This window comes from Salmo salar, chromosome ssa13 (genome assembly GCF_905237065.1).
Source record: "Salmo salar chromosome ssa13, Ssal_v3.1, whole genome shotgun sequence".
Classification (NCBI taxonomy): Eukaryota; Metazoa; Chordata; class Actinopteri; order Salmoniformes; family Salmonidae; genus Salmo; species Salmo salar.
In genome coordinates this window covers 99,740,317-99,767,174 of record NC_059454.1, presented here as the reverse complement: position 1 = coordinate 99,767,174, position 26,858 = coordinate 99,740,317, and the positions used below count along the sequence as shown (strand labels likewise).

The window sequence follows — 26,858 nt, the reverse complement described above, 5'->3', positions numbered from 1 at the left end:
ACACAGCACTGATGTGGGTTTGTTCAGTCAAGTGTAGTAACCTCACTCACCAGGTTGAGTGTTGAGTCGGCAGGTGTTGAGGAAGTCAGCGGTGAAGTAGATGTCGACATCACAGAAGAAAAGGAGAACGTTCCCTCCTTTCCACGCCCTGGCGCCCACATCCAGGCCACGCCCCCGGGAGAACTCCTCATTCAGCTGGAGCAGAGTGAAGTTCTTAAAGTTGATCTCCCTGTGAGGTGGGAAAGGGAGAGATTTTATTCAGTAGATTTGTGGACAATTGAAAAACACATTTCTGCTACACGTGAATACACTGTATTTAAAATCATCAAGGATAACACAATAACGCTTAAAGATCCAATTCAGATGTTTTTATTTCAATGTCAAATCATTTCTGGGTAATAATTAAGTACATTACTGTGATTGTTTTCAATTAAAATAGTCAAAAATAAAATAAAAATAGCTTCTTAGCAAAGATACATTTCTCAAGCAAGAATGTTGCTAGGACTGTCTGGGAGTGTTCTGAGTGGGGAGGGGAAAACTGAAAACTAGCAGTTATTGGCAGAGAGGTTTGGAACACAGACACCCTCTGGAAAATATTAACTGTCTTTAATATTGGTCTATTAACTAATTTATCGCCTGGTGATGTCACCATGGAAGGCCAAAACTACATCCCGCCAAAACAGGCTGAAATTTCCGGTGTTCTTTTCAAACAGCTCTAAAGGGCATTATCATTATTTGCACAATTTCACAGTATTATTCAAACCTCATAGTGTGGAAATATATATAGAACCAGTCAAACGTTTGGACACACCTACTCATTCCAGGAGTTTTCTTTATTTTTACTATTTTCTACATTGTAGAATAATAATGAAGACATCAAAACTATGAAATAACACATATGGAATCATCTAGCAACCAAAAAAAGTGTTAAACAAATCAAAATATATTTATATTTGAGATTCTTCAAAGTAGCCACCCTTTGCCTTTGCACACTCTTGCACACACATTTCTGACTGTATTGGACCTTTAAGAACTTATTGCTGCTGTGGTCCTCTGAGGAGAGGAGGGAGAGAAAGAGAGAAGAAAGGAGAGGGAGAGGACAAGAGAGGAGAAAAAAGAAACCCAACCCAATGGATACCAGAAAGAGGGAAACCGAAATGGCTCCTCAAGAAATTGCTCAAAAAGTGAATTAGCTTAATTGGTTCAGAGTTAACTTAGTAGAGGGAATGGGACAGTCTTAATTAATTGATCAGTGTCTAATGGGTGTTATGAGAGCAGAGAGGGCAGAGGACCCAGCTGAGCCTGGATACAGGCACTACATACAATACACACAGCTCTGTCTTTGTACTGTACCATTAACTACAGTACGCACGCACACACACACATACAGAGACTATCCAGCATATTGTAGTGAACCTAATTTCCCCTCTGACAGCAGCAGGACTGATAAGATCAGGCTGTAAAGTGGCTACATGATGGTTGTGTCCCAAATGGATCCCTATTCCCTTCATTCCTTACACTACTTTTGACTAGGGCACTTACTTAGGGATCTGGTCAAAAGTAGTGCAATATATAGGGAATAGGGTGCCAGTCGGGACGTAGCCCCGGTGTGTGTGATGAGAAATAAGGTTTGTTAATATGCTGCTCACTGTCAATGTGGCAAATGTGTTTTAACATCTCAGCCTCCTTTAGGCATTATCCTCCTCCACCCACGGTAAACATCCACTGACAGAAGTTCCTGTATTAGTGAGGGATTACTGCCCTGCTGGATTGTGTCAGCGACTGAATGGCACTTTGGGGGCTCAACTCAAACACAAGCCTGCTAACTGTTCAAGACCAACAGAGAGAAATAGAGAGAGACGCATGGAGAGACTGAGGTCTGCCACACATACACGCACACGCACACACACACTGCAGGATCCAGCAGGATAAATTATACATTCATTCCTAACCTTGGGCCTTGTACTAGGGGGAATTAGCTAGAATCTCCAAAAAACATCGCAATTAATCGTTTGAGATGTGAACACTATAAAATTGCTAATGCATTATTAACAAACGCTCTCAAACGAACATAATCACAGATTCATGCCCATAATAGATCATAACACAAACTTTTTCCAGTTAAAAGGAGAACCTTGTTAGTCATCTGTGACATAGTTGAACCAAATCTGGAACCAACAGGACCCTGAACAGCTTCTAGTCCCAAGACTGCTACATAGTTAACCAATAGCTATATGGACTATACGCATTGCCCCTTTTTGCTATAACTGTTTTGACACATACACTGCTGCTGTTACTGTTTATTATCTATCCCTTTGCCTTATCACTTTATCCCTACCTACACTGTATAAGTATTCCAGGTGACTACCTCATGAAGCTGGTTGAGAGAATGCCAAGAGTGTGCAAAGCTGTCATCAAGGCAAAGGGTGGCTACTTCGAAGAATCTCAAATATAAAATATATTTTGATTTGTTTAACACTTTTTTGGTTACTACATGATTCCATATGTGTTATTTCATAGTTTTGATGTCTCCACTATTATTCTACAATGTAGAAAATAGTCAAAATAAAGAAAAACCCTTGAATGAGTAGGTGTGTCCAAACTTTTGACTGGTACTGTATATCAATATAAGGCTATGGCTAGGGTGACATTGGCTGTCATTCACACTCTACAGGTTGTAGGCTCTTCCCAGTGCTGAGCAGTCCTCCCATCTCCCTAGCAGCAGCTGAACCAGATGGAAGGGCTTCCTGTTGCCTCCCTGGGGACTCTGGCTCTGGAAATGATGAGCTGGGTGTTTCATTTCAGATTAATCTGTACGGAGCCTAATTTATATCTGCTGTCAGAAAGAAAACATTGATTTAGGACCAGTATACTTGTACTTAATCCTGTTTAGACACAGATACACCCACAAATTGGCTGGTGTAGCCAAAGCATTAACGCGCACCAAGAAATACAGACTGGCCGACAAATACAGACAGACAGACAGAAACAGAGACACACACAAACGCAAAAGCAAACACACTGCACACACACACGTCTACCATTTACTCGTACTAAAACTTATCAGAAAAGAGCCGAATGTCATTGTAAGGGCTGCCACCAGAATTCTCAGCCTGTGGTTTTTCCAAGGTGCACAAAAACTTGGGACACAAAAACATTGTTCACCAAGACTCATGGGAGTTGTTTTGCATCGGATAAATACCTTACAAATCACAAATTTCCACAAAAATAAGCACACACAATGTATGTGGGCCAGCAATTCTGTGGGATTCGGAGTAGTTAAAAGCAGGCAATCAGGATTTTATTTCAATCACATTAAGAGAGAGTAGGAGTGTCCTGAAACGGCCCAGAAAGAACTTCATTGGACTCTATGTAAACTGGAAACCACATATCCTGAGGCTGCATTTATTGTAGCTGGGGATTTTAACAACGCTAATCTGAAACAAGGCTCCCTAAATTTTATCAGCATATCGAATGTGCGACCCGGGCTGGCAAAATTCTGGATCATTGCTACTCAAACTTCTGCGACGCATACAAAGCCCTCCCTCGCCCTCCTTTCGGCAAATCTGACCACGACTCCATTTTGTTGCTCCCAGCCTATAGACAGAAACTAAAACAGGAAACGCCCGTGCTCAGGTCTGTTCAACGCTGGTCCAACCAATCTGATTCCACGCTTCAAGTTTTCTTCGATCACGTGGACTGGGATATGTTCCGCATAGCCTCAGACAACAACATTGATGTATACGCTGATTCGGTGAGCGAGTTTATTAGCAAGTGCATCGGTGATGTTGTAACCACGGTGACTATTAAAACCTTCCCCAACCAGAAACTGTGGATTGATGGTAGAATTCGCGCAAAACTGAAAGTGCGAACCACTGCTTTTAATCATGGCAAGGCGACCGGAAACATGAACGAATGCAAACAATGTAGCTATTCCCTCCGCAAGGCAATCAAACAAGCTAAGCTTTAGTATAGAGACAAAGTAGAGATGCAATTCAACGGCTCAGACATGAAACATATGTGGCAGGGTCTACAGTCAATCACGGATTACAAAAAGAAAACCAGCCCCGTCGCTGACACCGATGTCTTGCTCCCAGACAAACTAAACAACTTCTTTGCTTGCTTTGAGGATAATACAGTGCCACTGACACGGCCCGCTACCAAAACCTGCTTCACCGCTGCCAACGTGAATAAAACATTTAAATGTGTTAACCCAAGGCTCCTGGCCCAGACGGCATCCCTAGCCGCGTCCTCAGTGCATGCGCAGACCAGCTGGCTGTGTGTTTACGGACATATTCAATCAATCTCTATCCCAGTCTGCTGTTCCCACATGCTTCAAGAGGGCCACCATTGTTCCTGTTTCCAAGAAAGCTAAGGTAACTGAGCTAAATGACTATCTCACTTCCGTCATCATGAAGTGCTTTGAGAGACTAGTCAAGGATCATATCACCTCCACCCTACCTGACACCCTAGACCTACTCCAATTTGCTTAACGCCCCAATAGGTCCACAGACGACGCAATCGCAATCACACTGCACACTGCCCTAACCCATCTGGACAAGAGGAATACCGATGTAAGAATGCTGTTCATCGATTACAGTTCAGCATTCTATCATTTAGCTTGAGGCCCTGGGTCTCAACTCCGCCCTGTGCAACTGGGTCCAGGACTTTCTGACCGGCCGCCCCCAGGTTGTGAGGGTAGGAAACAACATCTCCACCCCACTGATATCCTCAACACTGGGGCCCCACAAGGGTGCATTCTTAGCCCTCTCCTGTACTCCCTGTTCACCCATCACTGCGTGGCCATGCATGCCTCCTACTCAATCATCAAGTTTGCAGACGACTCTACAGTGGTAGGCTTGATTACCAACAACGACGAGACGGCCTACAGGGAGGAGGTGAGGGCCCTCGGAGTGTGGTGTCAGGAAAATAACCTCACACTCAACGTCAACAAAACAAAGGAGATGATCGTGGACTTCAGGAAACAGCAGAGGGAGCACCCTCTTATCCACATCGACAGGACAGTAGTGAAGGTAGAACGTTTTAGGTTCCTCGGCGTACACATCACGGACAAACTGAAATGGTCCACCCACACAGACAGCGTGGTGAAGAAGGCGCAGCAGCGCCTCTTCAAACTCAGGAGGCTGAAGAAATTTGGCTTGTTACCAAAAACACTCACAAACCTTTACAGATGCACAATCGAGAGCATCCTGTCGGGCTGTATCACCACCTGGTACGGCAACTGCTCCGCCCACAACCGTAAGGCTCTCCAGAGGGAAGGGAGTTCTGCACAACGCATCACCGGGGGCAAACTACCTGTCCTCCAGGACACCTACACCACCGATGTCACAGGAAGGCCAAAAAGCTAATCAAAGACAACAACCACCCGAGCCACTGCCTGTTCACCCTGTTATCATCCAGAAGGTGAGGTCTGTACAGGTGCATCAAAGCTGGAACCGAGAGACTGTAAAACAGCTTCTATCTCAAGGCCATCAGACTGTTAAACAGCCATCACTAACATTGAGTGGCTGCTGCCAACATACTGACTCAATCTCTAGCCACTTTAATAATAAAAAATTGGATGTAATAAATGTATCACTAGTCACTTTAAACAATGCCACTTTATATAATGTTTACATACCATACATTACTCATCTCATATGTATATACTGTACACTATACCATCTACTGCATCTTGCCTATGCCGTTCGGCCATCGCTCATCCATATATTTATTTGTACATATTCTTATTCATTCCTTTACACTTGTGTGTATAAGGTAGTTGTTGTGAAATTGTTAGATTACTTGTTAGATATTACTGCATGGTCGGAACTAGAAGCACAAGCATTTCGCTACACTTGCATTAACATCTGCTAACCATGTGTATGTGACCAATAAAATTTGATTTGATTTGAGTGGGTTTAGTTCAGGATCCAGGCAGTGATTCAAGAAGCCCCAAGACTCTGGTATTTCCTTTTGTGATCCTGTTTGCTTTAAAGGGCATGTCCATCTGGTGCAGGTCAGGGACAGCTCCCCCCTCTCTCTCTCTCCCTCTCCCTCTCTTTCTCGGTCTCTCTCTCTCTTCACTGCGTCTGTCTGTCTGTCTGTCTGTCTGTCTGTCTGTCTGTCTGTCTGTCTGTCTGTCTGTCTGTCTGTCTGTCTGTCTGTCTGTCTGTCTGTCTGTCTCTCTCTCTCTGCATGCTGGTAGTGTTTGGTGCGAGTGTTGTGTAGAGTTAGATATCTTGGTTTTTCTTTCATGTTTCCTTTTCTTGGTGCTATCTTTTTTTTCTTCCTATGCATGATTAAGGTTATCATTATTTTTATTTAGTTGTTGTGGTAGAATTAAGTATATTGTTTTTCGTGTCTAAATTACCCTGGTTTTGGCCCTGTCACTTCGGCACGGCTTTAGGTGTGTTACTGAAGCTACTGTCACTGTGGAGGAGTTTCTGGTCGTCGTAGGAGGGTAGGGTAGGATATGAGAATGTTGCTTATGCGTCACCGATGAATAAAGCGGTGGTGGTTTTTCTTAAAGAAGAGCGCCTTGTTGATCGTATGGTTGAGCAAGGCGTACTTCCTAAAGGTATGTTTATTCAAGTTACGCCGCTTTTTTCTCCGTTAACAAGGGTAACGATTTCAAATGTACCGCCGTTTATTCCCAATGAGCTATTGGAGCGCGGGTTATTGCGGTTTGGGAAGTTCACAAGTTCAATTAAGATTGTCCCATTGGGTTTACAAACACCCGGCTTTGAAACAGGTTATGCCATTTCGGCGACAGGTGTTTATGTTTTTGGACTCACCGGAGCAGACTTTGGAGATATCATTTAAAGTCAAGTATGACAACAGACTGTATATGGCTTATGCTAGTCCGGGTAGTCAACGGTGTTTTGAGTGTGGGGATGTTGCTCATAAGCGACATGCTTGTCCGAGAAGGGAGAAGGCGGAGGGAGGGGCGCAGGTGGTCCTCGTAACGCCTGGGCCCACTGATGTAGGGAGAGGTGGTCCTCGTAACGCCTGGGCCCACTGATGTAGGGAGAGGTGGTCCTCATAACGCCTGGGCCCACTGATGTAGGGAGAGGTGGTCCTCGTAACGCCTGGGCCCACTGATGTAGAGAGAGGTGGTCCTCGTAACGCCTGGGCCCACTGATGTAGAGAGAGGTGGTCCTCGTAACGCCTGGGCCCACTGATGTAGGGAGAGGTGGTCTCGTAACGCCTGGGCCCACTGATGTAGGGAGAGGTGGTCCTCGTAACGCCTGGGCCCACTGATGTAGGGAGAGGTGGTCCTCGTAATGCCTGGGACCACTGATGTAGGGAGAGGTGGGCCTCGTAACGCCTGTGTAGATGCCCATTACGAGTAATGGGGTACAGGAGGGGGTTCAGTTGGGGCTAGTCTCCCAGGTAGTGGAGGAGATGCATGGTATGAGTGATGGGGTACAGGAGGGGGTTCAGGTGGGGCTAGTCTCCTAGGTAGTGGAGGAGATGCATGGTATGAGTAATGGGGTACAGGAGGGGGTTCAGGTGGGGCTAGTCTCCCAGGTAGTGGAGGAGATGCCCACTATGAGTAATGGGGTACAGGAGGGGGTTCAGGTGGGGCTAGTCTCCCAGGTAGTGGAGGAGATGCCCACTATGAGTAATGGGGTACAGGAGGGGGTTCAGGTGGGGCTAGTCTCCCAGGTAGTGGAGGAGATGCATGGTATGAGTGATGGGGTGCAAGTGGGGAGTGTTGAGAGGGATGTGGCAGAAGAGTCAGGGGTCTGTGGCCTCAGTTGAGGAGGATCAGGAGAAGGATATGGATATCGCTCTTGATATGATAGCAGCTGGCGATGACTCAATTTACAATCTAGATGAGGTAAATGGGTTCCTGGATCAGACTTTTGGGAAATCTGTGAAATTGGTAGATATTTTTGATGTTGATAAGTTTGTGAGGTCAGCTGTGATGTTACAGAAGACGGTGGGGTTAGACCAGTTGAGTGAGAAGAAGCATTTTCGCTTGAGGAAATTTGTTGCTGCTGTCACAGCAGCAAAAGGTAGTGGGAAACGTGGTCAGGTTAAGAGACAATTTAAATAACGATGATGATCATGCCTCATAGGGTGTCGTTTTTCTCTTTGGTTTCCTTTGGTTTCCTTTCTCTTTTCTATATGGAGATACTAAGGGTAGGTTCTCTCAATATTAATGGAGGAAGGGACAGGAATAAGAGGGCTTGGGTATTAGAAGTAATACAACAGAAAAGGCTTAATGTAGTTTTCTACAGGAGACACATAGTGATGAGGCTAATGAGGTTGACTGGGGTATGTGGTGTGAGGGGCAGCATATGCTCAGTCATGGTACTAATTTCAGTGCTGCGGTGGCACTTTTGTTTTCCTCAGGCTTAGTATCTGTGGTATCTACAACAGAGATTGTCAAGGGACGGGTTTTACTGGTCAAGGTGGATGTTATGGGTTTTTATTTGTTGTTTTGAATGTTTATGCTCCTAATGAGGGTACAGAGCGTATTGCTGTATTTGATCAAATAAAGGAAACCTGAAGACAGTGTGACTAAGAGGGGTTTTAAGGGGGGACTGGAATTGTACAGTAGATTTGACTGTTGACCACACTGCTGAAGAACCTCACCTGTGGTCAGCCACTTGCCTGTCTGGTTTATTAACTGAGTTTGAGCTTTCTGATGTGTGGAGAGTAAGGAATGCAAAAGTTAGGCAGCAGACATGGCTAAAAGTTAATGAAGGTGGTGTCAGTGCAGCAAGGTTAGACAGGTTGTATGTATCTGATCACTACTGTAGTAGTTAATGAAGGTGGTGTCAGTGCAGCAAGGTTAGACAGGTTGTATGTATCTGATCTCTACTGTAGTAGTTAATGAAGGTGGTGTCAGTGCAGAAAGGTTAGACAGGTTGTATGTATCTGATCACTACTGTAGTAGGGTTGGAAGGTTAGACAGGTTGTATGTATCTGATCACTACTGTAGTAGGGTTGGAAGGTTAGACATGTTGTATGTATCTGATCACTACTGTAGTAGGGTTGGAAGGTTAGACAGGTTGTATGTATCTGATCACTACTGTAGTAGGGTTGGAAGGTTAGACAGGTTGTATGTATCTGATCACTACTGTAGTAGGGTTGGAAGGTTAGACAGGTTGTATGTATCTGATCACTACTGTAGTAGGGTTGGAAGGTTAGACATGTTGTATGTATCTGATCACTACTGTAGTAGGGTTGGAAGGTTAGACAGGTTGTATGTATCTGATCACTACTGTAGTAGGGTTGGAAGGTTAGACAGGTTGTATGTATCTGATCACTACTGTAGTAGGGTTGGAAGGTTAGACATGTTGTATGTATCTGATCACTACTGTAGTAGGGTTGGAAGGTGAGACAGGTTGTATGTATCTGATCACTACTGTAGTAGGGTTGGAAGGTTAGACAGGTTGTATGTATCTGATCTCTACTGTAGTAGGGTTGGAAGGTGAGACATGTTGTATGTATCTGATCACTACTGTGGTAGGGTTGGAAGGTTAGACAGGTTGTATGTATCTGATCACTACTGTAGTAGGGTTGGAAGGTTAGACAGGTTGTATGTATCTGATCACTACTGTGGTAGGGTTGGAAGGTGTGACAGGTTGTATGTATCTGATCACTACTGTAGTAGGGTTGGAAGGTGTGACATCACTCCTGTGGGTTTCTCTGATCACCATATTGTTACTGTTGATATTCACTTGTCCTGTCCACGAAGGTCATCACCTTACTGGTATTTTAATGTAAAGTTGTAAAGTAGCTCAGTTGGTAGAGCATGGTGTTTGCAACGCCAGGGTTGTGGGTTTGATTCCCACGGGGGGCCAGTACGAAAAAAATAAAAATGTATGCATTCGCTACTGTAAGTCGCTCTGGATAAGAGCGTCTCCTAAATGACTAAAATCTAAAGTGTAATGATGTTGTGTTTTGGGAGGGTGTAGTGGAGAAAGGGTGTGCCAGACTGTCAAGGTGGAAATGGGTGCTACCCCAGCTGTCTTATAGGGGAAGGGTGCTGGTAGCTAAAAATCTTGCTGCCTCTACCCTGTGGCACAGACTAATGATTTTACAGCCACCGGGGGGTCAGATAAAAGAGCATCAGAGGACCCTTGTCAATTTCTTCTGGTCTGGACAACACTGGATTAAAGCTGCAGCCCTGTACCTGCCACTGCACGAGGATGGGCAAGGCCTGGTGGACATTTCTTCCAGGATCATGGCTTTCCGGCTTCAAGCAGCCCAGAGACTGTACAGTGACGGTTCTAGCTGGGTCAACACAGCCTACACAGTGATGAGGAGAGCGGACTATTTGGGCTTAGACAAGCACCTTTTCCTCTTAAAGCTGGAGGGGGGTGATTTGCCTGGCCTGACTCCATTTTATGAGTCTGTTATGCAGGCTTGGAGAGTTCTTGTCATTTCCCTTAAGGCCGGCACACCACCAGGGATATCGCTTTTTGAAGAGCCTCTTTTTCACAAACTGCCAATTGAAAAGAGGACAGCTGACCAACAATGGAGGATAATACATGGAGCCATAGCCACCAATCTGGTACACCTTGTTGGGGAGGGGTGTCCATTCTGTGCTGAGTCTGAAACGGGCACATCTGTTCTTACAGTATCCCAGGTTGGTTGGGATGACTGACCTGATCATTAGCTGGTTCTCAGCTCTGGGAGAGGTTCTCTCTTCCCAACTGTTTATATTTGGGCTAAAGTACAGGTTATTCGGGGACAGCCTATTACAAACTGGTTAACAATATTGATCTGTTTATGAGTATATGGGGTATTCAGAGTCTGTTGTGTTTAGTTAGTGTGGAGGAGGATTTGGTGTTGTGTTTTTAATTGATGTGTAACCATGGTTTTGTATGATTTTTTATTGTGTTGTGGGTTCCCAGACCCAATAAAGATGATTTAAAACTCAAACTCTCTCTCTCTCTCGCTCTCTCTCTCACACTCTCTCTTCACTATACATTTACATTTTACATTTTAGTCATTTAGCAGACGCTCTTATCCAGAGCGACTTACAGTAGTGAATACATACATTTCATTTTCATTTCATTTTTCTTTTGTACTGGCCCCCCGTGGGAATCGAACCCACAACCCTGGTGTTGCACACACCATGCTCTACCAACTGAGCCACAGGGAAACCTATCTCTTTCTCTGTCTGTCTGTTTCTTTCTCTCTCTTCACTGCCTCTGTCTCTCTCTCTGTCTGTCTCTCTCTGTCGGTCAGTCTGTCTGTCTCTCTCTCTCTCTCTCTTCCAGCGGACCCCTTCAGATTTGGTCATGGCCAAAGTGCTGCCATGTCAAACAAAACTACAAAGACCCCTATCTGTCTACTGTTTATACCCTGATGAGTCTCACTTTCTGCCTGAGTGATTGTTTATACCCTGATGAGTCTGACTTTCTGCCTGAGTGATTGTTTATACACTGATGAGTCTGACTTTCTGCCTTAGTGACTGTTTATACCCTGATGAGTCTGACTTTCTGCCTGAGTGATTGTTTATACACTGATGAGTCTGACTTTCTGCCTTAGTGACTGTTTATACCCTGATGAGTCTGACTTTCTGCCTTAGTGACTGTTTATACCCTGATGAGTCTGACTTTCTGCCTGAGTGATTGTTTATACCCTGATGAGTCTGACTTTCTGCCTTAGTGACTGTTTATACCCTAATTAGTCTCACTTTCTGCCTTAGTGACTGTTTATACCCTGATGAGTCTCACTTTCTGCCTTTGTGTGTGTGTGTGTGTGTGTGTGTGTGTGTGTGTGTGTGTGTGTGTGTGTGTGTGTGTGTGTGTGTGTGTGTGTGTGTGTGTGTGAAAGATACAGTATGATGTTCCAAACATCAACGTTGAATGGAAACACTGGAAATACTGAAAGAACACGGGACACACTCTTTTCAGGCCACTTGGCTACGAAGTGATTTTCGTAGGAGGTTAGGCGAGCGTTTTCACTAACCCTAACTCTTTTCCTAACCTCAGTCTCCTAACCTGCTGCGTTAATTCTCCTAACCTGCTGCGTAAGTTCTCCTAACCTGTTACGAAAAAGTAACTTCGGTATCGAAGTGGCGTGAAAAGATTGCTTCCCAAAAGAACACACTCCGGCCGAAATGCCACACTTCGCTGTGGTGTAGGTTTTTTGACGGTAGGCAGTGCTCTGTCTGTCTCCCTGAGGAGCTGATCCACATGTGGAGATGTAGGGATGGTGCGTTAGTATTCATTGTGAGCTGGTAGCCGGTGGGCTGGTGTTTGTTCTCTGAGGGCATCTGCCGTTCACTGGCGTTTAGCTATCACCCTGGGCTCAAAATGGTCTCTTCACCTCTCCTCTCCTCTCCTCTCCTCTCCTCTCCTCTCCTCTCCTCTCCTCTCCTTCATCGATACTAATTATTCATGTCTATCGATTTCCCCACTCTTCAAACAGCTCTGTGTGCCTGGTTAAAGAGTGTTGGAGATAAGCATGCCGTTGTCTGGTACAGCTCACTAAGATACAGAATAAGGAGTTGAACTTTACTTCAACTTGCCCTGTCCATCACTAAGACACAGAATAAGGAGTTGAACTTTACTTCAACTTGCCCTGTCCATCACTAAGACACAGAATAAGGCAGGGTTCGTCAACTAGGTTTGACCTCTGGCCAAATTTTTTCAGAGCTAATAGTCGGCGGGCCAGAACATAATTTGTATATCAAATCAAATCAAAGTTTATTTGTCACGTGCGCCGAATACAACAGGTGTAGACCTTACAGTGAAATGCTTACTTACGGGCTCTAACCAATAGTGCGAAAAAAAGGTGTGTGTGTGTGTGTGTGTGTGTGTGTGTGTGTGTGTGTGTGTGTGTGTGTGTGTGTGTGTGTGTGTGTGTGTGTGTGTGTAGGTAAGTAAAGAAATAAAACAACAGTAAAAAGACATTTTTCAAATAAGAGTAGCAAGGCTATATACAGACACCGGTTAGTCAGGCTGATTGAGGTAGTATGTACATGTAGATATGGTTAAAGTGACTATGCATATATGATAAACAGAGAGTAGCAGTTGCGTAAAAGAGGGTTTGGCGGGTGGTGGGACACAATGCAGATAGCCCGGTTAGCCAATGTGCGGGAGCACTGGTTGGTCGGGCTAATTGAGGTAGTATGTACATGAACGTATAGTTAAAGTGACTATACATATAAGATAAACAGAGAGGAGCAGCAGTGTAAAAGAGGGGTTGGGGGGGGGGGTTAGTCCGGGGTTACCTGTTCAGGAGTTTTATGGCTTGGGGGTAAAAACTGTTGAGAAGTCTTTTCGTCCTAGACTTGGCACTCCAGTACCGCTTGCCATGCGGTAGTAGAGAGAACAGTCTATGACTGGGGTGTCTGGGGTCTTTGACCATTTTTAGGGCCTTCCTCTGGCACCGCCTGGTGTAGAGGTCCTGGATGGCAGGCAGCTTTGCCCCAGTGATGTACTGGGCTGTACGCACTACCCTCTGAAGTGCCTTGCGGTCGGAGGCCGAGCAATTGCCGTACCAGGCAGTGATGCAACCGGTCAGGATGCTCTCGATGTTGCAGCTGTAGAACCTTTTGAGGATCTCAGGACCCATGCCAAATATTTTTAGTTTCCTGAGGGGGAATAGGCTTTGTCGTTTCTAGTTTTTTGTTGATGTGGACACCAAGGAACTTGAAGTTCCTCAACCTGCTCCACTACAGCCCCGTCGATGAGAATGGGGACGTGCTCGGTGCTCCCTTTCCTGTAGTCCACAATCATCTCCTTAGTCTTGGTTACGTTGAGGGATAGGTTGTTATTCTGGCACCATCCGGCCAGGTCTCTGACCTCCTCCCTATAGGCTGTCTCGTCGTTGTCGGTGATCAGGCCTCTGTTGTGTCGTCTGCAAACGTAATGATGGTGTTGGAGTTGTGCCTGGCCATGCAGTCGTGGGTGAACAGGGAGTACAGGAGGGGACTGAGCACGCACCCCTGGGGGGCTCCAGTGTTGAGGATCAGCGTGGCAGATGTGTTGTTACCTACCCTTACCACCTGGGGGCAGCCCGTGAGGAAGTCCAGGATCCAGTTGCAGAGGGAGGTGTTTAGTCCCAGGTTCCTTAGCTTAGTGATGAGCTTTGAGGGTACTATGGTATTGAACGCTAAGCTGTAGTCAATGAATAGCATTCTCACATAGGTGTTCCTTTTGTCCAGGTGGGAAAGGGCAGTGTGGAGTGCAATAGAGATTGCATCATCTGTGGATCTGTTTGGGCGGTATGCAAATTGGAGTGGGTCTAGTGTTTCTGGGATAATGGTGTTGATGTGAGCCATTACCAGCCTTTCAAAGCACTTCATGGCTACGGATGTGAGTGCTACGGGTCTGTAGTCATTTAGGCAGGTTGCATTTGTGTTCTTGGGCACAGGGACTATGGTGGTCTGCTTGAAACATGTTGGTATTACAGACTCAATCAGGGAGAGGTTGAAAATGTCAGTGAAGACACCTGCCAGTTGGTCAGCACATGCCCAGAGCACACGTCCTGGTAATCCGTCTGGCCCCGCAGCCTTGTGTATGTTGACCTGTTTAAAGGTCTTACTCACGTCGGCTACGGAGAGCGTGATCACACAGTCGTCCGGAACAGCTGATGCTCTCATGCATGCCTCAGTGTTGCTTGCCTCGAAGCGAGCATAGAAGTGATTTAGCTCATCTGGTAGGCTCGTGTCACTGGGCAGCTCGCGGCTGTGCTTCCCTTTGTAGTCTGTAATAGTTTGCAAGCCCTCCCACATCCAACAAGCATCGGAGCCAGTGTAGTATGATTCAATCTTAGCCCTGTATTGACGCTTTGACTGTTTGATGGTTCGTCGCAGGGCATAGCGGGATTTCTTGTAAGCTTCCGGGTTAGAGTCCCACACCTTGAAAGCGGCAGCTCTACCCTTCTCCTCTCCTCTCCTCTCCACTCCTCTCCTCTCCTCTCCTCTCCTCTCCTCTCCTCTCCTCTCCTCTCCTCTCCTCTCCTCTCCTCTCCTCTCCTCTCTTCTCTCCTAATTATTAGCACAATTAATTGACCTACACTACAAATTGAACATCATTTTTAACACATCTGATTAGTACATAATAAATTCAGTGCAATAACATAATAATTTTGATCTGATTACAATCATAATATCACCATGTCTGTATTCAGTTATTATTATATTATTATTATCTCTGTGTGTTGATTGGTGGGGAAAACCAGGTCTACGTATCCTACTGAAGTCTACACTACTTTATCTAACGTCAACATCCCTTCAGATCAATTAGCTTTATAGCAAGAAAAAACGTCGCTCTCAAAAGGTATCAAAAGAAAGGTGGATAATGAAAATGGAAGTTTCAGCAAAGAATGTACAGAGAGAAATGTGTTAATCTTACCATATTTTCCCAATGCCAAGCCAGTGTGTCTTATTTACAATGAAAATGTCGCTGTTTGCAAAGAATTTTATCTCAGACGTCCATCTCACCTGACATCCACAAGATCGTGTCTGAGGGGAAATGTAACTTTTCCCATTGAGTAAGTAACATAGTGGCCTATATGACTGTATTTAGTAAATACTAACATTATTGCGAGTGCTTATTACATTTACATTTAAGTCATTTAGCAGACGCTCTTATCCAGAGCGACTTACAAATTGGTGCATTCACCTTATGATATCCAGTGGAACAACCACTTTACAATAGTGCATCTAAATCTTTTAAGGGGGGGGGGTTAGAAGGATTACTTTATCCTATCCCAGGTATTCCTTAAAGAGGTGGGGTTTCAGGTGTCTCCGGAAGGTGGTGATTGACTTCGCTGTCCTGGCGTCGTGAGGGAGCTTGTTCCACCATTGGGGTGCCAGAGCAGCGAACAGTTTTGACTGGGCTGAGCGGGAACTGTGCTTCCTCAGAGGTAGGGAGGCGAGCAGGCCAGAGGTGGATGAACGCAGTGCCCTTGTTTGGGTGTAGGAACTGATCAGAGCTTAGGTCTCAAGCTGACAGTATTTTCTGTTTGTTGTTTGTAAAGTCAAATAAAGTCGTTTTTCTTCATATGTTGCTGTGCAACACTTGCATAACAAGTTATCTATATTTTCAGCACCAGGTGCTGTTCACCTCCTATTGACTGCGCTGTGGTTGCAGCTTTATGTTTCAGCAGCACCACAAAATATTCTGATGCCTGCTTTATTAGTTGATTGTCTCCTGCATTGTCACTCCTTATTGATTAAGATAAAATGTAACTTTTGCATTATTTAGGTAGGGTAACTTCCTTCTTGGGACATTGCATTTGGGAGTTTTTGCTTCTCATAATTAATTTGGTGGGCCAAATAATATTTCTGGCGGGCCATATTTGGCATAAAGAGTTGTACCCCGTCCCTATACTTTACTAGCTTGGATACAGTGCTTGCCCTATGAATGTGAACACATACATGTACAGTGCAAAAGGGGTAAAAAGCATTTGGATACAGCATCAAATTATCCACATGCTGTCTGCTGTTGGAAACAGATATTGACGCAGGCAGAGGCAGTCTATGTGGAGCTACAATGAGGGCAGGCAGGTTCAGGATTCAGGTCATCGACAATGGCAACATTCTACCCAACCCCCCCCCCCACCCATACTCCCTCGTAAATAATCCATAACCATTCAGACCAAATCAACAGAAAACGGAAAAAGATTAGAGTTTGGATGTTGTGCTCTTTCTCTCTCTAACAGATCAGTGCTTGATTAAAGTGGCTGATACTGAGTCAGATAAAGCGTTACATAACCATGGCGATTGAATGCATTGACTCAGACTGAGCTGTTTATAAGGTGACATGAGGACAGACCAGAGCGGATAGATATGTTTGGTGTCATGTGAGCGCAATCCTGAAATGTAGCAGACCTGGATTCAAATAGAATTACTTGCCGGACAAACGAACAAACACAGCTAAATCCTTTAAAGTAAACAAATACTATTCTTAACCTGGTCTGATGTAAAGTGAGCTCAACTCTGTTACTGATCAGGACTATTAGGATAATCACTAGCAATGTAATTGTGGTACAAAAAGCTAGCAAGAACAAGGGACTGTTTAGAGAACAGATGTCAAAACATGTCTTGCTAGGCATATGCTGTGTCTAAGGTATTTGCTGAGAACAAAGTGAACAAATTCTCCAAGGCCTAACACAGTTCCTTCCCAATGCTGCAGCTTTAACCCAGTGCACAGTGAGACAGGTTATTAGAGGAGGTCACTGAATGTACAAGGATACTGTCTTGTATTTCTCTCTTTCTCGCTATTCAAACCATCACAGACAAACCGCCAAGGCCATTCCCAGAGACAGCAGAGCTGTTGAGAATGAGATGCCTTTGAGTGAAAGATGAGAGAGAGCCAGAGAGAGAAAGCGGTGGCGTGACATCTGAAACCAGCTCAAAGCCCAGCATGAGTTATCTATCTCTGTCTGTCTGTCTGTCTGTCTGTCTGTCTGTCTGTCTGTCTGTCTGTCTGTCTGTCTGTCTGTCTGTCTGTCTGTCTGTCTGTCTGTCTGTCTGTCTGTCTGTCTGTCTGTCTGTCTGTCTGTCTGTCTCTCTCTCTCTCTCTTGATTCCCCTCTCCCCCTCTTTCTCTTTCTACCCCTGCAAACCATTCGGCCAGGCATACCTTAGGCTAAAGTGTCTCCATGGAAACCTGCCAGACAATCAGCACAGTACCAGAGTACCATGTGAACTAATCTCACCCACAACACCATCTCAAACTGACCCTGGACCTGTAATCTTCTATGCAGGCAAGACGTCAATGTGACACTAATTTCACCGCGGCCACTATCAGCCTTGACCTGTAAAATCCAACACTGGCAGAGGTCACAGAGTGCTTCTATGTGGCCACACTCCTACATTAGAGAGAGAGAGAGAGAGAGTGTCTGTGCATGCGTGTGTGTGTGTCCACCCACCTAGATGTGTTCTCCAGCGTGCTCCTGACTTCATTAATTTGGTCCTTCCCAAAGTACACCACAGTTAGGTGGACACGCCCGTCCTGCCGCACACACACCTCTCTGCAACATCAAACAACCACAGATGAAGAAATAATGAATCACACAAAGCAGAGGACTCAACACACAACCCAGTGGGTAACACGGTTGATATCATTGGTCAGAGACTTTAGCTGCGTTTGATGAAGCCTGCCTGACCGAACTGATGGAATAATCCCCAAAGTGCAAACCCTGCCCACTTGGCACTGAAGGTAGCCTGAAACCAAATGTTCAAATTATTTGAAAGAAAACAGAGGTCAGTTCAAAAGGGGTTACAGCAAGATCAGGTACATGTACTTTATGTTATGTATAATGTACATTTGCTATGTACATATGTTATGTTGCTATAGAGGCACACTGTGAGGACTTGGTAACAGACAGAATCCCCGAGGAGTGATCCATCTCCAGCCATGGTGTGACATTCCAGAACTCTAGCACCAGACGTTCTGATGGAGACATGCCTAATGTACCACACTAATGCAGAGGAGCAGGTGGGCAGCTCCTCTCCTCCTCCTCCTCCTCTTCCTCCTCCTCCTTTCCTCTACTCCTGCTCACCTCTCCTCCTCTCCTCGCCTTCTCCTCACCTCTCTTCCTCTCCTCCTCCTCACCGCTCCTCTCCTCCTTCTCACCTCTCCTCTCCTTCTCCTCACCTCTCTTCCTCTCCTCCTCCTCACTGCTTCTCTCCTCCTCCTCCTCACTTCTCCTCCTCTCCTCCTCACCTCTCTTCCTCTCCTCCTCACCTCCCTTCTCCTCACCTCTTCCTCTCCTCCTCCTCACCTCTCCTTCTCCTCGTCCACCTCAACTCTCCGCCTCTCCTCACCTCTCCTTATCTCACCTCTTCCTCTCCTCCTCCTCTAACTATACACATTAGGAAGACTAATCCTCATTCAGTCTCTCGAACAGTGTTGGGGACGCTACTCTGAAAATATAGTTTACCAGGCAAACAATTACTTCTAACTGGAGCTACACTAAAGCTACCCTTAAGAAACATGTAGTGTACTTAACTAAAGTTACATCCAAATTACTTCGTGAAAAATTACCATATCTAAATCTGAAATATCATAGACTACAAATTGCAAGAACAGATCACTCTGAAGTCAGATGTTAACATAATGTGTAATTTAGCCTATTAAACACAAAAATGAAGTTTAGAGATTTATTTGCAAAAAAAGCAATGTGTAGTTCCAGTAGTTAGCTACCCCACTACATGGCTATAGTATGTAATGAACTAATACAAACACTACCTAGATATGAATGTAGTTCAACTACCACCAAGCTACAGCAAAATGTAATTCAATTACTAGTTAAACTACATGTAGGTCCCTAGTCTCCATTATCGCTCCCTCCAGGTCTAATCTGATCACATTTGCAGCAGACAATATTGGACAGATATGAATAATGTAAACCTACCCTTGTCGTCTTAGATGATTGGCCTTCCTTTGCCATTTAAACAGAAGAAGGTTAGTAGATGCAGGGGTTGTTGGAATAAAGTGTTGTGTTTAGTGTCTGTTGCCTCCTGGCCTGGATATTGAAATGAATAGTTATTAGGAATATATGGCTGAGAAGTTTAGTATTGAAGCTTTGATTACTTGCCTGTCATACATAATATATATATATGTGTGTGTGTGTTTGTGTTTGTGTGCATGTGCATACAGTAAACGTACACTTATCTCTGTGCGTGTCATTCCTGTATACGCTGTGCTCAGTAAATGTGTCACACGGCTTCTGAAAAGAACGTCAGTCCTCCTAACATTCCTCTCCTCTCTACGTGAAAACACTGCACACACAAACACCCCGCCGCACCTCCACACACCACCTCCTCCATCTACATTAATATGGATGAGACCAAAGCGTTTGCTCAGCGACTCAGGGAGACTTTGCACAGCAGGAACAGCACGACTGCAGTGTATCAGTTTTATGTGCTGGTTTTAAGACTGCTACTAAGCAGGATTTGCCATAAAAAACCCAAAAGCCTTGATAAGCAGCTGTGCAGGAGTGTAACAAATCACAGGAATTAAAGAGTCCATCGACGTCTCTAGCAGAGAGAGAGAGAGACATACTGTCACTATCAGAGTACAAACGCAGCAATTACTTCCTTTGGTTTGAATCCTTGCTGCTGTGACAAACTGGGCATGTCACCCATGGTTAACTACACTATATTCTGTTTCTCATTCTGTTGGTTATGGCATACAATTATCACAGTTAATACAAGTGGACATGGAACATTATTTTTTTTTTATGAACCCTTGTTTGACACTTATTCTTTAGTAAGGTTAACTGAGAACACAACACTAACCCGGGGGAAGAGTTACAAGGAAGGGGAGAATGAGCCAATAACATGCATGAATAACTGAGTGGCTCTCACTGTACCTGAAGTTGTGCATAAAGTGTCTGAACTTGTCGGCTCGTTGGGAGAGGGGCACTATGATATTGATGCGGACGTTAGCCGTGTCCACCCTCTCGTTCTTCACCTTCATCAGCGGCCCAAAGGGACGGAACAGAACCAGCTTCCTGAACTCACGGCTCTGGTCACCTTTGAAGGTGAGCTCATACACAGTGCCTTTGTCCTTCTCCGTCCGAGTGATACCTGGGGAAGGGAGACGAGTGTGTTTACCCATAGGCCACGAATGCGTGCAGGCATGTGTCACACACATAAACATGAAAAGACACCTTCCAAATATTGAATTGCACCCCCCCTTTTGCACTCAGAACAGCCTCAATTCGTCTGGGAACAGACTCTACAAGGTGTCAAAAGCGTTCCACAGGGATGCTGGCCCATGTTGACACCAATGCTTCCCACAGTTGTATCAAGTTGGCTGGATGTCCTTTGGGTGGTGAACCATTATTGATACACACAGGAAACTGCTGAGTGTTGCGCCTGGCACCTACTACCATACCACGTTCAAAGAAACTTAAATCTTTTGTCTTACCCATTCACCCTCTGAATGGCACAATTGTCTCAATTGTCTCAAGGCTTAAAAATCCTTCTTTAACCCGTCTCCTCCCCTTTATCTACACTGGTTGAAGTGGATTTAACAGGTGACATCAATAAGGGATCATAGTTTTCACCTGGATTCACCTGGTCAGTCCATGTCATGGAAAGACATGTTCTTAATGTTTTGTACACTCAGTGTTTATACACATACATGTACACACATTTGAAGTGCAGTTCAGTTTATTTGCCTATGTGTTTATTTGTATGTAAGTATAATGTTATAATGGTGATATATATCCAGTAGTCCATTGGGGATCATCTTTCTTGCTTTGTACACAAACACGCTCAAACTCGGCCAGACTGTCCGTCGCTACTGCATTTGCACTGTCAACAATCTGTCAAATGGAGACTCATTTCTCTACTGTGCTGCCTGGATTTGTAAGCATTTTCTGACAGAGAAGGATAGCATTTGCTCTGTGGCCATGGGAGAAAACGACAGACAGGGCATTTCAGGCCAAAAGAGAGAGTACAGACAGCTAATTTCATAGGGACAGAAAGGGAATTTCAGGTCTCTGTAGGGGACAGCATCCTTTTCTCCTCTCTGCTCCTGGCTAGTGCCCTGGGCCCTCTGCCATTATGACAGCTGAAGGAGACCGGTCACGCATAGAGATCATACTGACACTGGATTATACCTTCTCACAGAAGTTAGACGTACCCAGACATATAACTAAACAACAATACAGTAGACTCTTTTGTCCCTGTGGTCTCCATTTCACAGCTGTAAATTGTCAGTCAAAACCTCTTGTTTTCTGAAGTCAAAATCAAACGTTCCAAAGACGAGTCTCAACAGCCATTACTGGACTAGAGAACTACAGTGTAAGATTCAACATCATGAAAAGAAAATGATCTAAGAAAGAATTATGTACTTTGCTCCCATTTCAAACATTCTACTTTTCATTAAAGAATAAACTCAGGATATTTGAAATCACAGCCTAGCTCCATGTCTCTTCACTTTGGGGACAGGGCAGGATGTGGCTCCGCAGCCTAGCTCCATGTCTCTTCACTTTGGGGACAGGGCAGGATGTGGCTCCGCAGCCTAGCTCCATGTCTCTTCACTTTGGGGACAGGGCAGGATGTGGCTCCGCAGCCTAGCTCCATGTCTCTTCACTTTGGGGACAGGGCAGGATGTGGCTCCGCAGCCTAGCTCCATGTCTCTTCACTTTGGGACAGGGCAGGATGTGGCTCCGCAGCCTAGCTCCATGTCTCTTCCCTTTGGGGACAGGGCAGGATGTGGCTCCACAGCCTAGCTCCATGTCTCTTCACTTTGGGGACAGGGCAGGATGTGGCTCCGCAGCCTAGCTCCATGTCTCTTCACTTTGGGGACAGGGTAGGATGTGGCTCCACAGCCTAGCTCCATGTCTCTTCACTTTGGGGACAGGGCAGGATGTGGCTCCGCAGCCAAGCTCCATGTCTCTTCACTTTGGGGACAGGGTAGGAACTGGCTCCGCAGCCTAGCTCCATGTCTCTTCAATTTGGGGACAGGGCAGGATGTGGCTCCGCAGCCTAGCTCCATGTCTCATCACTTTGGGGACAGGGTAGGAACTGGCTCCACAGCCTAGCTCCATGTAGTGTAGCACATGAACATGTTTGTCACTCACACAGCATACCACTCTTTTTCCACCCAAACCGTCACGTTTTTCTCACTCTCAATTCACTGTGTTGTTCTCTTTTTCACTCTCATCCTCTCTCTCTCTCGTTCTCTCTCTTTCATTCCCTATCTTGATCTCTCTCTCTCATTCCTTGTCTCATTACCCCTATCTCATTCTTTCTGTATGACAGCTGAGCAAATCCACCCATAGCAGCTCTTGAAAAACTCCATTCAGCACAGCCAACGGGCAGCATTCACTATTTGTGTTCAGTCACGGCTCGCTAACTGAGGATTGGCAGGGCTCATAATGCTCCCTTTATAATCGTCAGCATCTCAACACGCTTCAAGTTGTCTGAGTAAATGAAAAGGTACTTGTCCACTGGTACAATTAAGTTAAAAGGACAGGCGAAGGAGAACTGTTAAGCTAAAGACAGTTGCCAGTTCATTAACTAGCCTACACGGTTCATTAAATTTCTTAGGGATAGGCATCCCGTCAACGGGGCAGTTGTAAATCATGCAGCGCCATGTGACACGATCGCAGATTTTAGAGAAACAACAAATGTCGGTAGATATAACACGGTTCATTAACTAGCCTACACGGTTCATTAACTAGCCTACACAGTTCATTAGCTAGCCTACACGGCTCATTAACTAGCATACACGGTTCATTAACTAGCCTACACGTTTCATTAACTAGCCTACACGGTTCATTAACTAGCCTACACGGTTCATTAACTAGCCTACACGGTTCATTAACTAGCCTACACGGTTCATTAACTAGCCAACACAGTTCATTAACTAGCCTACACGACTGCTTTCATCTTTGTTGTTGAACAATGGTTGTTGTTTGCTACTTGCTGCACACGGCCAACTACAGACTAGTTTTTGGATAATAATTAGCAAATTGGTTATCTACAGGGTGTTTCACAGCAGATACCTAAACAGGTCTTTCAAGGAAGAGGTACGTAAACACTCCTGGCTGAAATGATGTTTTCACTATATTTTCAGGATGCCCATGTCGAGTGTAAGGCCTTGCAGACACACACACACAAACAAACTCTTTCCCTCTCCCAAGTACACGTAGGTATTAGTCAGAAGTGGCCCCAGTAAAGATGTTGACCTTTAAAAGGAAACAGCCCCCCTCTCTGAGCTTGTAGAAGGAAACAACCCCTCTCTCTGAGCTTGTAGAAGGAAACAACCCCCCTCTCTGAGCTTGTAGAAGGAAACAACCCCTCTCTCTGAGCTTGTAGAAGGAAACAGCCCCCCTCTCTGAGCTTGTAGAGATGCTACACACTGAATGGAAAGCAGCTGTGCTCCTTTCCTACTGCAGATCGTGCTAGACTAGCCGGATATCCTAGTTTTAGCTCTTCAGCATCCAGCAGCAGGATCCTCTATTGTTTTGCTCTGATTCTCAGCATTCGTCATTATGGCCATCAAACAACAAAATCCTGGAAATAACAGGGTTTCTCTGTTTGAAACGTGTTGGAAATGAGGCTTTGTTGTGCTGTTCAACTTGTTTCCATTTTTATTATAACCAATATCCAGTAGTTCAACAGGCACTCAACCATGAAGATATGACATGCATTAGAAAGTAGTGTGGAGCAAAGCCATGTACAGTTGAAGTCGGAAGTTTACATACACATTAGCCAAATACATTTAAACGCAGTTTTTCACAATTCCTGACATTTAATCCTAGTAAAACTTCCCTGCCTTAGGTCAGTTAGGATCAGCACTTTATTTTAAGAATGTGAAATGTCATAATTATAGTAAAGAGAATAATTTATTTCAGCTTTTATTTCTTTCATCACATTCCCAGTGGGTCAGAAGTTTACATACACTGAATTAGTATTTGGTAGCATTGCCTTTAAATGGTTTGACTTGAGTCAAACGTTTCAGGTAGCCTTCCACAAGCTTCCCACAATAAGTTGGGTGAATTTTGGCCCATTCCTCCTGACAGAGCTGGTGTAACTGAGTCAGGTTTGTAGGTCTCCTTGCTCGCACACGCTTTTTCAGTTCTGCCCACAAATGTTCTTTAGGATTGAGGTCAGGGCTTTGTGATGGCCACTCCAATACCTTGACTTTGTTGTCCTTAAGCCATTTTGCCACAACTTTGGAAGTGTGCTTGGGGTCATTGTCCATTTGGAAGACCCTTTTGCGACCAAGCTTTAACTTCCTGACTGATGTCTTGAGATGTTGCTTCAATACATCCACATAATTTTCCTGTCCTCATGATGCTATCTATTTGGTGAAGTGCACCAGTTCCTCCTGCAGCAAAGCACCCCGACAGCATGATGCTGCCACCCCCCTGCCTCACAGTTGGGATGGTGTTCTTCGGCTTGCAAGCCTCCCCCTTTTTCCTTCAAACATAACGATGGTCATTATGGCCAAACAGTTCTATTTTTGTTTCATCAGACCAGAGGACATTTCTCCAAAAAGTACAATCTTTTGTACCTGTTTCCTCCAGCATCTTCACAAGGTCCTTTGCTGTTGTTCTGGGTTTGATTTGCACGTTTCGCACCAAAGTACGTTCATCTCTAGGAGACAGAACGCGTCTCCTTCCTGAGCGGTATGATGGCTGCGTGGTCCCATGGTGTTTATACTTGCGTACTATTATTTGTACAGATGAACATGGTACTTTCAGGCATTTGGAAATTGCTCCCAAGGATGAACCAGAGGTCTTGGCTGATTTATTTTGATTTAACCATGATGTCAAACAAAGAGGCACTGAGTGTGAAGGTAGGCCTTGAAATACATCCACAGGTACACCTCCAATTGACTAAAATGATGCCAATTAGAATATCAGAAGCTTCTAAAGCCATGACATCATTTCTGGAATTTCCTAAGCTGTTTAAAGGCACAGTCAACTTAGTGTATGTAAACTTCTGACCAACTGGAATTGCGATACAGTGAATTATAAATGAAATAATCTGTCTGTAAATAATTGTTGGAAAAATTACTTGTGTCATGCACAAAGTAGATGTCCTCACCAACTTTTCAAAACTATAGTTTGTTAACAAGAAATTTGTGGAGTGGTTAAAAAACGAGTTTTAATGACTCCAACCTAAGTGTATGTAAACTTCCGACTTCAACTGTATACACAGCATTCGGAAAGTATTCAGAGCCCTTCCCTTTTTCCACATGTTGTTACCTTACAGCCTTATTCTAAAACAGATTAAACAAATATTTTCCCTCATCAATCGACACACAATACCCCATAATAACAAAGCGAATACAGGTTTTTAGAATTTTTCCAAATTGTATACAAATAAAAAACAGAAATACCTTATTTACATAACTTTTCAGACCCTTTGCTATGACACCCGAAATTGAGCTCAGGTGCATCATTGATCATCCTTGAGATGTTTCTACAACTTGATTGGAGTCCACCTATGGTAAATTCAATTAATTGGGCATGATTTGGAAAGGCACACACCTGTCTATATAAGTTCCCACAGTTGACAGTGCATGTCAGAGTAAAAACCAAGCCATGAGCTCAAGGAATTGTACGTAGAGCGCCGAGACAGTATTGTGTCAAGGCACAGATCTGGGGAAGTGTATCAAAACATTTCTGCAGCATTGAAGGTCCCCAAGAACACAGTGGCCTCCATCATTCGTAAATGGAAGAAGTTTGGAACCACCAAGACTCTTCCTAGAGCTGGCAGCCCGACCAAACTGAGCAATCGGAGGAGAAGGGCCGTGGTCAGGGAGGTGACCAAGAACCCAATGGTCACTCTGATAGAGGTCCAGAGTTCCTCTGTGGAGATGGGAGAACCTTCCAGAAGGACAACCATCTCTGCAGCACACCAATCAGGCCTTTATGGTAGAGTAGCCAAACCGAAGCCACTCCTCAGTAAAATGCACATGACAGCCGCTTGGAGTTTGTCAAAAGGCACCTAAAGACTCTCAGACCATTAGAAACAAGATTCTCTGGTCTTATGAAACAAAGATTGAACTGCCAAGCGTCACGTCTGGAGGAATCCTGGCACCATCACTACGGTGAAGCATGGTGGTGGCAGCATCATGCTATGTAGATGTTTTTCAGCGTCCTTGAGTGTCCCATCCAAAGCCTGGACTTGAACCCGATCTAACATCTCTGAGTAAAAGCTCTGAATACTTATGGAAATGTGATATTTCAGTTTTTATTTGTAATACATTTGCAAAAATGTCTAAAAACCTGTTTTTGTCATTACAGGTTATTGAAAAAGTATTAGAATAAGGCTATAACTTTAAGGGGTCTGAATACTTTCCGAATTCACTGCATATATTGTAGATATCCATACATTTATATATAGCAAATGGCTTTATACATACTGTATGTTTGGCTCTGGTATGGAGCTTA

At 44.7% G+C, this 26,858-nt stretch overlaps 1 protein-coding gene across 1 annotated transcript in view; it reads right to left on the bottom strand.

Annotated features, from left to right (window-relative positions):
* The window catches only part of LOC106568408 (chondroitin sulfate N-acetylgalactosaminyltransferase 1-like), a 62,884-nt gene that overhangs the window by 6,983 nt on the left and 29,043 nt on the right, over positions 1-26,858 (bottom strand). The window contains exons 4-6 of the mRNA XM_045692520.1: positions 20,307-20,523; positions 17,859-17,960; positions 51-229 (exon numbers count right to left, since the gene is read on the bottom strand). Of these exons, the coding sequence (XP_045548476.1) occupies positions 51-229; positions 17,859-17,960; positions 20,307-20,523 (498 nt within the window). The remainder of the gene's footprint in view (positions 1-50; positions 230-17,858; positions 17,961-20,306; positions 20,524-26,858) is intronic.